The 14,525-nt window shown below is 47.9% G+C and overlaps 1 protein-coding gene across 1 annotated transcript in view; it reads right to left on the reverse strand.

Annotated features, from left to right (window-relative positions):
• LOC129699688 (BRD4-interacting chromatin-remodeling complex-associated protein-like) overlaps positions 1-14,525 on the reverse strand; it is a 68,735-nt gene that overhangs the window by 40,033 nt on the left and 14,177 nt on the right. Inside the window, exon 2 of the mRNA XM_055639678.1 lies at positions 7,909-7,954. Coding sequence (XP_055495653.1) covers positions 7,909-7,949 — 41 coding nt within the window. The 5' untranslated portion in view covers positions 7,950-7,954. The remainder of the gene's footprint in view (positions 1-7,908; positions 7,955-14,525) is intronic.

Here is a 14,525-nt window from a genome sequence, read left to right on the forward strand (position 1 = left end):
AGAGAGGGGAGAGGAGTTATGGAGGGAGGAGGGAGTGACTGAGGGTAGGGGAAAGGAAAGGTGAGTGAGGGATTGGGGGAGGATAGGAGGTAAAAGAAGAGGGAGGAGGTGAGGAGTGGGGGAGAGAGGAGTTATGGAGGGAGGCAGGGAGGGAGGGAAGGGGAAAGGAGAGGGAGAGGTGAGGTAGGGATTGGGGAAGGGGAGGAGGAGAGGGGAAAGAAGAGGGAGGGTGAAGAGGAGGTGCTGCGCCTGTGCAGTTGGGGGGCTATGGGTGAGTGGTGGAATATTGAGTTGGGGACCAAGCCTCCTGTGTGACTGGGACCCAACGGGTCCCACTTAGTCTAGTAAAAGATAATTCTCCAAATTAAAGAATAATACAGGTGCACAACCTTTTATCTGGAGTTCCGGAAACCGAAAAGCTCCGAAAACCGGACATTTTTTCCAGGATGTCGTCTGCACACAAAATTACAATGATTCCCCGGTCTCCGGGGAGGAGGCAGCCGCTCCAGACTTTTCAAGCCGCCCGCGCTACCTACCTAATCTACGCTAAAAATCTTCCATTCCAAAATCCGAAAAATTCCGAAATCCGAGAAGTGTCTGGTCCCAAGGCTTTCGGATAAAAGGTTGTGTACCTGTACGACTTTTTGTCTGTCGAGGACTATTTTGTTCTGTTAATCGTGCATCCTTAAAGAAAAACAAATAGTACTGCCTTCCAATCAGATTCATGTCACAAACAGTATAAATGAGCTAAGGTCATGATGGAAAAAAGTATAAGGAAAAATAGTCCTTTCAAACACTTTGAGAACAGATTCTAGATAACCATCATTTCATATGTACTATAAAAACTCTTTTCTCTGTTTGAACTATTGCTTCGCTTCTGCCCGCCAAAATAGTTTAGTTATCCTGTAACAAGGTACTCCAGGGATACAATCTTGAGATAACATTGTTTCAATACCAGACAATAACAAAGAGGACATTTCTGGATTCAAAACGTTTGCCAGCAGTAAAAGAAACAATCAAGAAATTTGCTCCCTCACCCTCATCTGCATTGGTTTCCTATACATAGAGAAAATGAACTGGGGTTCTGGGTTGGATGTTGGTCAGCCAGAAATTTTGTTTTAAAGACTACTGACCCTCCTTATTGGTGAGATGCCGACAACTGTTTAGTTTAGTTTAGTTTAGCTTAGAGATACAGCGCGGAAACAGGCCCATCAGCCCACCAATAGACAATAGACAATAGGTGCAGGAGTAGGCCATTCAGCCCTTCGAGCCAGCACCGCCATTCAATGTGATCATGGCTGAGAATCGCCAATCAGTACCCCGTTCCTGCCTTCTCCCACGCCGACCAGCGATCCCTGCACACTAACATTATTCTACACACACTAGGGACAATTTACATTTATACCAAGCCAATTAACCTACAAACCTGTACGTGTTTGGAGTGTGGGAGGAAACCGAAGATCTCGGAGAAAACCCACGCTGGTCACGGGGAGAACGTACAAACTCCGTACAGACAGCACAGTCAGGATCGGACCCGGGTCTTCGGCACTGCAAGAGCAGTAAGGTAGCAACTCTACCGCTGTTCCACCGTTTGAAGATTGGCAAAACCGTTTTATGCAGAGTAACATCAGTTCTGCTTCAAGATAATATGTTCTTAGATGTGTTGCTGCAGGAAGCACCCCTGCCTGATACTGAACTGCAGCCATCAAATAAATCCGAGAAGCAACATGCAAAAGTAGCTCACTAAATTAAGTCTCTAAAATCTGGCAGCAAGTGCAGATAAAATGCAACGGCATCAAGAGATAGTTAGATTTAACTCTTAGGGCTAAGGGAAACAAGGGATATAAGGAAAAAGCTGGAATGGGGTACTGATTTTGGATTATCAGCCATGATCATATTGAATGGTGGTGCTGGCTCAAAGGGCCGAATGGCCTACTCCTGCACCTATTTTCTGTTTCTAAAACGCAAAGACCTCAACAAACACAAGTTCTTTCAGAAAGAATAAGGACCAAATAAAATTTAATCTGCCACATCCTCAGCAGAGATAGACATAATTGTTTTAAAACCATTTCAGTGGAGGGCTACATTTGATACGCTCATGCACATGGCGACCACCGAAGCTTTGGTTAGTGGTGAGTTTTCTATTCTCGAGTCATATTCTTTATTGTTTATGTATGACACCAGTTTGTCCCATGGTATTGTTATCCATCTTGCTTGCCTTTTACACACTGTCCGCCCACCAACACGCTTCATTCACACGAATGCGCAAGCTTCCCGTTTAAAATCTTGCGGTTGTTATTAAATCGAATTTTGCAACGAATTTACCGCCCCCTCGGTCCAACTTGTTCATGCCAAGCTAGATCCTTCCTGGAGGGCTTGGGTTGCAAGAAGAAGGTGGATAGGTTTGAGTTTTTTTTTCCTTTGCAGTGCAGGAGGCTGAGGGATGGCCTCATCTCACATTAGGCTATCCTTCTAAACCTCTCATACCCACCAGGTTTATGCAGAGTCTACAGTACAGCAAGGCTTGGGTTCCATTCAATATTTCTGCCACCATCTCCCACTACCCTGGTAGTTACTCAAGAGTAACTCGGGAGAGGAACTTAGTAACTCGGGAGACAAACTTGGAACATCGCACGAAACAGCAAACTTGTCACACCCATGGGAACTCGGTTAAACTCTTGATCATACATTTGGGATCTCGTACACAACCACGAGTCTTTCACTCGGGGTACCTCGTGGGTCAGCTCCTACCGTGAGACAGGGCTATTCGGCCATTTGGAAGAGTGGGCTGAAAGATGGCAGATGGAGTTTAATGCTGATAAGTGTGAGGTGCTACATCTTGGCAGGACAAATCAAAATAGGACGTACATGGTAAATGGTAGTGAATTGAGGAATGCAGTTGAACAGAGGGATCTAGGAATAACTGTGCATAGTTACCTGAAGGTGGAATCTCATGTAGATAGGGTGGTAAAGAAAGCTTTTAGTGTGCTGGCCTTCATAAATCAGAGCATTGAGTGTAGAAGTTGGGATTTAATGTTAAAATTGTGCAAGACATTGGTGAGGCCAATTCTGGAGTATGGTGTGCAGTTTTGGTCGCCCAATTATAGGAAGGATGTCAACAAAATAGAGAGAGTACAGAGGAGATTTACTAGAATGTTGCCTGGGTTTCAGCAACTAAGTTACAGAGTAAGGTTGAACAAGTTAGGTCTTTATTCTTTGGAGCGCAGAAGGTTAAGGGGGGACGATAGAGGTCTTTAAAATGATGAGAGGGATAGACAGAGTTGACATGGATATAGCTTTCTCCATTGAGAGTAGGGAAGATTCAAACAAGAGGACATGATTTGAGAATTAAGGGACAGAAGTTTAGGGGTAACATGAGGGGGAACTTCTTTACTCAGAGAGTGGTAGCTGTGTGGAATGAGCTTCCAGTGGAAGTGGTGGAGGCAGGTTCGATTTTATCATTTGAAAAAATAAATTGGATAGGTATATGGACGGGAAAGGAATGGAGGGTTATGGTCTGAATGCAGGTAGATGGGGCTAGGTGAGAATAAGTGTTCGGCACGGACTAGAAGGGCCGAGATGGCCTGTTAAATAACTAAGTGCTCAAATTTCTGCTGGTATCTGTTGAAGGGTGACCAGCATGTCGGAAAAATCACTCCTCTTCTATAAGCAGCTTCACAAGGTCCTGTATATTCATCTTAACAACCAGACAAAACCTCTGTTTAACATATTTTCAAGCAATAATCTCCAATGCTATAGTATTTCATCAGTACAGGTGCACAACCTTTTATCCGAAGATCCAAATAACGAAAACCTCCGAATAGCGACATTTTTTCAGTCCTTGAAAAAAGGTCCTTGAAAACGTTCACCGAGGGCGGCCCGCAGAGGTGACAGAGGAACCTCCGGTCGGTCCTCGAAGAAAGGGGAACTAAATCCCCATCCATAAAAGAGAAGGTGAGGGTATATTGCGCGGGAGGGTTAATAATTGACAATATGCTGCTGTCTGCCCGCTGAGTTAAAAAAGTTCCCACGGTAGACTCACGATACACAGTGTATCGTGAGTCTTGCGTGGGAACTTTTTTAACTCAGCGGGCAGGGAGCTGCAGATTGTCGCTCCCTTCAATTTCACCCCACCTACACCCCTCTGCTTCCCGGCCATGTGTGTGACCCCTTCCCTCCCCTCTCCAGCTCCCCGTGCATTGCACCGGCATAGGGGCTTTGCACTGTCTTCACGTCGGCAATGCCAGTCACCGGAGACGTCAGGACCAACGGAACACCGACCCCCAGGCCCACTGCAAGCACGGAGATCCCAGAGACCCACAGCCAGCAGCAGCCCAGCCCCGTTCCAACTCCAGAGGAATACTGCAAACTAGCGGGAGACATCAGGACCACCAGAAGCCGCTCCCCGGTGGGCGCTACGGCGACAAGTGGCAGTTCGCTCACAGCCCGAGCTGTGCCAGTCACCGGAGACGTCAGGACCAACAGGACACCGACCCCCAGGCCCACTGCAAGCACGGAGATCCCAGAGACCCACAGCCAGCAGCAGCCCAGCCCCGTTCCAACTCCAGAGGAAAACTGCAAACTAGCGGGAGACATCGGGACCACCAGGAGCCGCTCCCCGATGGGCCGCTACGGCGACAAGTGGCAGTTCGCCCACAGCCCGAGCTGTGCCCCCTCATCGGGACACCGACCCCCAGGCCCACTGCAAGCACGGAGATCCCAGATCAGCAACTCCAGCCCAGCCCCGCTCCAACTCCAGAGGGGCAGAAACTGATGGTGCGCAAGGTGCGTCTTGTTCTTGAGGTCGCGCAACTCGGGCTGTGGGCGAACTGCCACTTGTCGACGTAGCGGCCCATCGGGGAGCGGATTCCTCTGGAGTTGGGGGTGGGGGTGAGGGGGAGGGGGGTATTGTGCTGTTTTATCGCCCCCTGCTATCCCAGGGACAGGGAGACAGGACGTTCACCGCGGGCGGCCCGCAGAGGTGACAGCGGAACCTCCGGTCGGTCCTCGACGAAAGGGGAACTAAATCCCCATTCATAAAAGAGAAGGTGAGGGTGTATTGCGCGGGAGAGTAGGAATCCCAAGACAAAGTTGAGTGAGCGTTCACCGAGGGTGGCCCGCAGAGGTGACAGCGGAACCTCGGGTCGGTCCTGGAAGAAAGGGGAACTAAAAAGAGAAGTGGAGGGTATATTGCGCGGGAGGGTATATCGCCTACCTGGAAGAAACCAGACATTTTTTCCAGGATGTCGTCTGCACACCAAAGCTCACGTTTGGCGCCTCTGCTGCACACGGATATAAGAGTGTGAAAATGTCGCCTTAGGCCGCCTAAGGGCATGTAGCCCCGCTAGGGTGACATGAGTGCGGGAGGTGATTCAATGCTGCGGTCACATTTACAAATTCAGGAATTCATTCAACACACTGCATTTCATACAGACATTTATTCTGCAAGAAAAAAACTACACTGAAGACTCAAACTCGCGACCGAGGAACTGCCGGGATCAAGGCGCAAACTCGCGACCTTGCGGATATGAGCCGAGCACTCTACCACTGAGCCAGCCATTAAAATCTACGCTAAAAAATTTCCATTCCGAAGACCGACAAATTCCAAATTACGAAAAGTGTCTGGTCCCAAGGCTGTCGGATAAAAGGTTGTGCACCTGTACTGCAAATAGTTCCTATAACATGGTGGTTGCTAAACCTCGTCTTATAGAAAATTATGTTATTCAAACAATTATGTCAACGGGGATTGAGAGTTTCAGACTCGCAATAACAGGATTTTCAACAATAAAGGTATTTTTTTAATAGCTACTTGACCAAGGGGACCCGTTGGGTCCCGTCCCCTCAACGCATGGTTGCGGAGGGGAGGGGGCTTGCGGCGTCACACACACAATAACCATTCCCTACACACGGGGGGGGGGGGGGGGGGGGTGAGAGGGGGGGAGGGAGAGTCGAGAGGGGAGAGAGGAGGGAGGAGAGAGAGGAGGTGCAAGGAAGGGTAGTGGGGGAGAGGAAGGGGAGAGAGGGACAGAGAGGGACAAAAAGAGGGACAGAGAGGGAGAGAGGCAGTCACAGAGAGGAACACAGAGGGACACAGAGGCAGAGAGAGGGGCACAGAGGCAGAGAGGGGCACAGAGGCAGAGAGAGGGACACAGAGGCAGAAGGAGGGACCCAGAGGCAGAGAGGGGAACGAAGAGGAAGAGGGAGGGACACAGAGGGACAGAGAGGGAGGGGGGCGAGAGGGAGCGTGAGGGGGCAGAGAGAGAGGGAGCGGGGTGGGGGAGAGGGAGAGGGGGGAGAGTTTGAGGGGTGCGTCGTTGGAGGTGAGGGCTGGTTCTCGAATGCAATAATCACTCGCTCCCGGCAGCGCGAGCAAGAAGACACCGTGGTTTTTTTCAAAGGTCTTGCGAGCGGCGCGGCTGGGCGAGTTCTTCAAAAGCAATCCGGTGACCTCCGGTGACCTCGGGATCTGCAGAACTTGCTTGTTCTTTCTGCAATAACGACCTCCGCCGCCATGTTGTTGAATTTCAAGACGTCCAGCGGAGCGCACTGGACGACTTGATCACGTGTTCACGGGCTTCAATCCACGTAACTGGCTGCGCATTGAAAAGGCCACGCAGCTGGTTGCGAGGAGCAAAGGCATTGTGATGTCATCAGCTCGCTTCAAATTCAGTTATATTTTAAAACAATTTTAGTAAAAAAACTCGGGAAATAATTAACCAAATTTTCAGATGAGGAGATTTTTGAATTCATGAGGTAAATCTCTACCGGAATATGTAAAAATGTCTCCATTATCGCGTCGGGTTGTGATTGACAACCAAACAACCAAACAAACAAACTAACGAAGAGAGTTTTAATAGTTACAAGTGCAGACCCGTTGGGTCTGCTCCAATGGTGTGATCCCCCAACCCAATATTCCACCATGCACCCGTCTCCTCCAATGGAACTGAAGCCGTTCTCAAAAGTAAGATTCCAGCATTGCCCTGCCTCCCTCAGCAGTGGATTTAAAAAAAAATCCAATGGCACCTTCCCTGCCTGCTGCAGCAGTGAAAAGTTCAGAGTGTTCCTGTCTTGCAACTTTGTTTCGAAGTGTGTTGGAAGCTGACATGTAAATGGAGAAGCCAGTTTATTTTTGAAATACTTGGGGGTGGGGGGGGAGAAGGATTTGATTAAAAACGTGTACTTCAACACGACGAAATGTAATGAGGAGCGGATACTTAGAAAGAAAAGCGAAATCTCTACCGAAATGGAAAAGATCTCGGAGATTGAGCGTCTGGATTGGGCGTGGCAATGAATCAAAGGAAGAAATGCAGCCGGCAGCCGTACATGCAAATGGATCCATTCCGATTGGACATCTGCGAGCATCGGCCATTCCGATTGGACATCTGCGAGTATCGGGCACGAATCAAAAGGCAGAAAGGGATCCGGACGGCATTTGTACATTTCTTTTAATAATTATTGCACAGGTGTCTAAAGAAGCAATTGCTTGTCGATTTCAATCATCAACTACTGTGAAACTGATAAACTGTGTTCTTCTGAGACAATGGTGTCTGATTACTGTGGAGAGGTTACAGGGAAACAGATTTTCTTCCCTAGACTGTTTCTTCTGGTTGACAATTTCCAAATAACTTAAGTGGTTCTCTAGTTCCCGATCTAAATCGCATTATAACCTATTCAGCCCACATAATATCTATAGAGTTCCATAAATTATTGATCACGTTATATCCAATTTGTGTTCTGGAAACATGTTTTATGACAGAATTACCTCTACTTTTGAAAATGTCAATCCAAATGTGCTCAAATCTTGTAGGGCCTCAAATCTTGTAACATTCTGACTCAATTCTCAGAGGTTTGCCACAACTTTAAACCTTTTTGCCAATGAGCATTGTACAAATTTAAGAGATTTCTTACCCAATAACATCTCGCAAATCACGGTCGTCGTCATCATCCATGACAACTAGAAAAGATTTAAGAATAGGATCATTTCATACCTCATACTGCAATTATCAATCTTCTACCCAGAATTTTGCACATCAATAAGGAGCAAAACAAAAGTAGACACAAAATGCTGGAGCAATTCAGTGGGTGAGGCAGCATCTCTGGAGAGAAGGAATGAGCTACGTTTCGGGTTGAGACCCTTCTGAGTTTGAAGAAGGGTCTCGACCCGAAACATCGCCCATTCCTTCTCTCCAGAGATGCTGCCTCACCCGCTGAGATACTCCAGCATTTTGTATCTACCTTCAATTTAAACCAGCATCTGCAGTTCTTTCTTACACAAGGATCAAACCAAACTGGGCAAGTAAGAATCCTGTTATTAGCCTCTCCAAGAGAATGAACAATTTCTAATATGTTCTTATTAAAATGATATTGCACATGTTTAACTTTAATTCAAGACAGTGGCGGCAGGGTGGCATAGCGATAGAGCTTCTCCCTTGCAGCGCCAGAGATCCGGGTTCAATCCTGACTATGGGTGCTTGTCTGTACGGAGTTTGTACGTGACATGCGTGGGTTTTCTCCAAGATCTTTGGTTTCCTCCCACACGCCAAAGACATACATGTTTGACTTGGTATAAATGTAAAAAAAAATTGTCCCTAGTGTGTGTAGGATAATGAGTGTGCGGGAATCGCTGGTCGGTGCAGACACGGTTGGCCAAAGGGCCTGTTTCCGCACTATTTCTTTTAAAAAAAGACCTCTGTTAAATTATACAAGTGAAATAAGAGAAAAGGTTGTTGGATATTTTGAAATGTGTTTATCGTGTCACAGTAAGAATGCCAGACTAGCCTTAGGAGCACATATCAACAATCTCATTGGTGTTTATTGTTTAGGCAATACACAATATGATGGATATAGTCTCCTGCCAAAGTATCCCCAGTTCATCTTTGAAGGACGCTGCATTCAAGCACACGACTTTTGTTCAATGTGCACTTGATGTACTGTTTGGTATCACAATCAACCAATTTGTGTAGTTTATACTTTAATCACGATTGTAACACTTACAGAAAATAGTAACATATTTTGCAATGTCACTATAGCCTACAACAAATAGAATTTAAATAACACAATCAGATGAAACACAACCATTGCATACTATAAAGGATCAGATTTATTCAATGACAAAAGTATTATATCTATCTGATGACACTTCCATTTGTTAATAGATCCATATTAAGAGCATGTTTTTTCAGAGATACAGCGTGGAAACAGGCTCTTCAGCCCACCAAGTCTGTGACGACTAATGATCACCCATGCACTAACGCTATCCTCAGAATCAGAATCAGAATCAATTTATTTGTCATTTGGACCCCTGGAGGTCCAAACGAAATGCCGTTTCTGCAGCCATACATAACACACAAATAGACCCCAGACACAACATAATTACATTTAACATAAACATCCATCACATAACTGTGATGGAGGCCAAATAAACGTATCTCTCCACTGCACTCTCCCCCCCCCGATGTCAGAGTCAAAGTCATAGCCCCCGGCTGGCGATGGCGATTGTCCCGCGGCCATTAAAGCCACGCCGGGTGGTGCGAGGTCGCACACCGGGTCTTGGTGTTGGTGCCCCCGGTGTGCGCTCGCAAAGTCCGCGGCCATTCCAGCCGCGCGGGGCAGCGGTGTCAGGCCCCGCTCCAGGAGCTCTTCAACCCCGCAACTCGGGCGGGAGAAGTCGCCGCCGCAGAAGCCCCGAAAAGCGGTCTCCCTCCAGGGAGCCGTAGGCTCAGCGCCGTCGTCCACAGACCTGCAGAGAGCCTCCGACTCTCCGGTAGCAGCAGCAGCAGCAGCAGCAACAGCATCAGCAGCAGCAGCGCTCCTCCACCGCTCCGGACCCGGCCAGCTCCGCGACGGTGAGGTGAGTCGACACCTGAGTCCCCGGTCTCTTCCTGTTGGAGGCCGCTCCTCGTTACGGCCTCAGCGACGACTGAGACCCGACGAGAAAAGGTCGGGTCTCAGTGCAGGGAGAGATTCAAAAAGTTCCCCCCCCCCCCCCTCCCCCCCCCCCCCCCACCCCCCCACACACACCCCCCCAACATAAAATAACAAAAACTACACAGAAACACAGACAAAAAATAATAAAAACGCGGACAGGCTGCAGAGGCCGCTGCTGGCCAGAGCCGCGCCGCCTACCGGATGTCCTGCACACTAGGGACATTTTACGAAACCCAATTACTTACCAACATGCATGTCTTTGGGATGAGGAAAGAAATGGGAGCACCCGGAGGAATACCCTTACTCAGGATGGAAACCGTAGTCAGTCTCTGGCGCTGTGAGTCAGCAGCTCTTCCACTGCACCACTGTGCTGCCCATAATAATATGTTTGCCAAAGGGCAAATTATAACATTTCCCTGACCCCCTTACTTCGTTTTGTTCAGAAGGCGTGGAAACAGGCCCTTTGGCCCACTGAGTCCGCACCAACCAGTGATCACCCGTACACTAGTTATATTCTACACACTAGGGACAATTTACAGAAGCCATTATCCTACAAACCTGTAAGTCTTTGGAATGTGGGAGGAAACCGGAGCACCCGGAGAAAACCCATGCGGTAACAGGAGTAACGTACCAATGCCATACAGACTTCATCCATAGTCTGGATCAAACCTGGGTCTCTGGTCCTGTAAGGCAGTATCTTTACCACCGTGTCAACTGTGAACCCCTATTTTTGACATGCTTCTATCTTATTGCTAAAGTCTCTGAGCTCATCCTGTACACTGAGAAAATATATCTGCTTTTCACTGCTTCCATTATCCTATTTCCATTAAACTGCTATCCACCAAATTGTTTTCTGGACCCCATCATTCTAAATACTGCCATCAGTCCTCTCTCCTTAGGTATTCCTTTCAAATTGGTCAGAACTACATTTCTTCTCCAAGAATACGCTTGTACCTCCCAAATTATGCCAATTTCTTCAGAAATTTTGTGTTTGCATTCTTTCAATTAGACTTTAATCTTGGTGAGGAAACGTAATGTCTTCACTACAATCATTAATGTCACCACACATTATACCAAAATGACCTCTTCTCAGTTTACTGCAGATTCCTGATAAGAGTTGAACACAATATCCATCTCCTAATGTCACCATCATTCTATCTGGAAGTGATCATACTCAAAAGGATTTATTAATATCTATCCAGTTACAGCCAAGCAGCTGTGACCATCTTCATCCTCCACTCCCCACAACTGGTTTCATCTGTCCATCATCATTAACCCCTCCTCAGTTCACATATCACCTACTGCTCCTTGCTTCAACAATTCTCAATTTCAGGTAAAACTCCCCTCTCTCTTCTTCCTACCTAGCTCCCCCATCCCTCCACCCTGCTCTTCCCACCTTTTCCCTTCACCGCTTTGTACCTTCTCTCGCCCCTCCCCCCCCACTCCATTAGTCCGAAGGGACCCACCACAAAGCTTTATCCACACTTTCTTCCACAGACGATGCCTGACCTGCTGAGTACCTCCAGCAGTCTAATTTTTACAGCAACGTAACCATACCTCACTAGCTCAGCATCATTCCTTCATTCTGAGCACAGGTGTTATCTCTTGCTTTCACACTGTCGTAAAATTCTCTTGGTTACACCCAGAGGCTACCAAACATGAAATCTACCCTCTACCCTCATATCCTGCTTCCCATTAGAAACATAGAAAATAGGTGCAGGAGTAGGCCATTCGGCCCTTCGAGCCTGCACCGCCATTCAATATGATCATGGCTGATCATCCAACTCAGTATCCCGAACCTGCCTTCTTTCCCTTTAGCCACAAGGGCCTTAATAGGACTTAAATGCTTCCAGAAATCCATGTAGACTACATAAAAAAAAAACCTGCCTTATCAATAGTTTGTTACTTTATAGACACGTAATTGTACAGCACAAACTTAGGCCCATTGGCCTAACCTATTCATGCTGACCAATGTGCCTACCCAAACTAATCCCATTTGCTAGCATTTTGTCCATATTCTCCTAAACTTTTTCTATCCATGTACCTGTCCAAATATCTTTTAAACATAATTGTACCCAGCTCGACCACTTTCTCTGTTGGTTTGATCCATATACCCATCACCCACTATGAAAAATTTGCCCCTCAGATCCTCTTGATCTTTTACCTCGCCTAAAACTAATGCCCTCTAGTTGGAAAAAGAATATGACTACCTGTCCTATTTATGCCCCTCGCGATTTTGACCTCTGTAAGGTCTCCATCGCTCCAGGGAAAATAATCCCAGGCCCTCCAGTCTCTGCAACATCCATGTGAATCTTTTCTCACCACCTCCAGCGTAATTACATCCTCCAGTAGCAGTGACCAGAACTGCATATAATATTCTAAGTGTGCATATTCTAATATTCCCTTCATTTAGAAAATACCCTTAGAATATTCTAAGGCATCTCCAACTTTGTGGATGACACAAAGCTGGGTGGCAGTGTAATTGAAGTAGTCAGCGACCCCTCCGACTGGGTCTCAACCATGATTGCCACAGTCAAGAAGGGAAAAAATGAAATCCGCCTGTGCATCAACCCAAAATACCTGAACACTGCCATTAAGCGCCCACACCATCCCATGAAGACCGTCGAGGATGTTGCGGCAAAGGTCGGGATGGCCACCCTAATTTCTGTCCTCGATGCAAAGAACTCTTTCTGGCAGATACCGCTGGACAAGAAGTCATCAAACCTCACAATATTTGCCACCCATTCAGCAGATACAAGTTTCTGAGAATTCCATTCGGAATCAACTCCACCAGTGAAGTCTTCCAAAGCACTATTGAGCAGTTATTCGAGGACCTACTGTGCCATTATTGTCGACGATATCCCCGTGTATGGATAAGACGCAGCGGAGCGCTCAAGATCAACCTCAAGCTCAATCCTGACAATTGCAAGTTTAGGGTTCCAGAGGTCTCCTACGTCGGCCACATCTTCACTCCTGATGGCCTCAAACCTGATCCGAAGAAAGCTGCTGCCATCACAGAAATGCCTGCCCCCACAGACGTGAAAGGCCTGCAACGTTTTCTGGGCATGGTAAACTATCTCGGAAAGTTCATACCGAACCTCAGTGAACAAAACTCCACACTGCAGCAGTTGACCAAAAAGGACACTGCATGGTCATGGTTCCGGCAACATTAGGTTGCCTTCGATGTATTAAAGTGCAAACTAACCAGTGCACCGACCCTGACTTTTTTCGACCTGAAACGTCCGGTGACGATCACCTGCGATGCCTCGAAATTCGGGCTCCGCGCAGCCTGCTTGCAACCATCTGCCGATGGCGTCCTACTACCTGTCTCGTATGCCTCTCGCACCATGACCAACACGGAGCAACACTACGCGCAAATCGAAAAGGAACTGCTGGCTGTCGTTTTTCCCTGCTCCAAATTCCACGACTTCGTCTTTGGCAACACCTTCACGGTCGATACGGACCACCAGCCACTGGTGACAATCCTGAACAAGCCCATCCATGCCGCGCCAGCTCGCTTGCAGCGTATGATGATGCAGCTGCAGCGGTACGATTTCTCTATTACCTACACAAAAGGTAAGGACATGCATGTCGCTGACACCTCTCGTGCACCTCAGGCATCTTGCGAACATCCCTATGAACAGGAAAATTTCACGGTCCTCAGTGTCGATCTCGTCTCCAGTAAGCAACTGCGCACCATGACCGCGCACACTGCGACTGACGATACGCTTCAAACCCTCTCCTCCATCATCAAAACAGCCTGGCCAGACAAACAATCCAACACGTCCACAGAGGTGCAGCCGTTCTTCCTGGTCCGTGATGAACTGGTGGTTCTGGATGGTGTTATCGTTAAGGGTCACAAAGTAGTGATACCCTCATCGCTACGAGATGAATACTTCAAAGAGGCACACAGCGGTCACCCAGGAGCCAACTCCACACTGGCACGCGCTCGTGGTCTGTTCAAGTACATCCGGGACCGCATAGCCTCCTGCCCCACTTGCAACAACCTTGCGCCTCATCAGCAGCGGCAGCCCCTTCTGCAACAACCTCCACCAGCGCTGCCCTGGACGTCGCTGGCGGCAGATATTTTCGAATGGTGCGGAAAGCACTACCTCGTTCTGGTCGACTCCTTTTCTAACTGGTTTGAACTAGACCAACTGACCTCCCTCACATCTGAGATGGTCATCAAGAAGCTAAAAAGACACTTCTCCGCCTATGACGTTCCTGTCAGCCTGAGAACCGACAAGTCGGCAGTCACCAGCCACATGTTCAAGCTTTTCGCAGACCGATGGAACTTCCAGCACGTCACGAGCAGTCCCGAGTATCCACAGAGTAATGGACTCGCTGAACACGCTGTCAAAAGCGCCAAGCACTTGTTGGAGGGAGCGCGCATTTCAAAGTCAGACGTCTATCTCGATCTCCTGAATCTCAGAAACATTGCCAGAGACAGTACCTTGGGATCGCCGGCACAGCGCCTAATGTCGAGATTGACGAGGTCTCCGGTCCCCATCGCACAACAGCGGCTGGTCCCTCGGGTGCTGAAGCCTGCCACTATCCAGAAACGTCTCCAAGAGAAGCATGACATCCAGAAACAGTTA

The sequence above is a fragment of the Leucoraja erinacea genome, chromosome 8 (assembly GCF_028641065.1).
Source record: "Leucoraja erinacea ecotype New England chromosome 8, Leri_hhj_1, whole genome shotgun sequence".
In the NCBI taxonomy this organism is placed as follows: Eukaryota; Metazoa; Chordata; class Chondrichthyes; order Rajiformes; family Rajidae; genus Leucoraja; species Leucoraja erinaceus.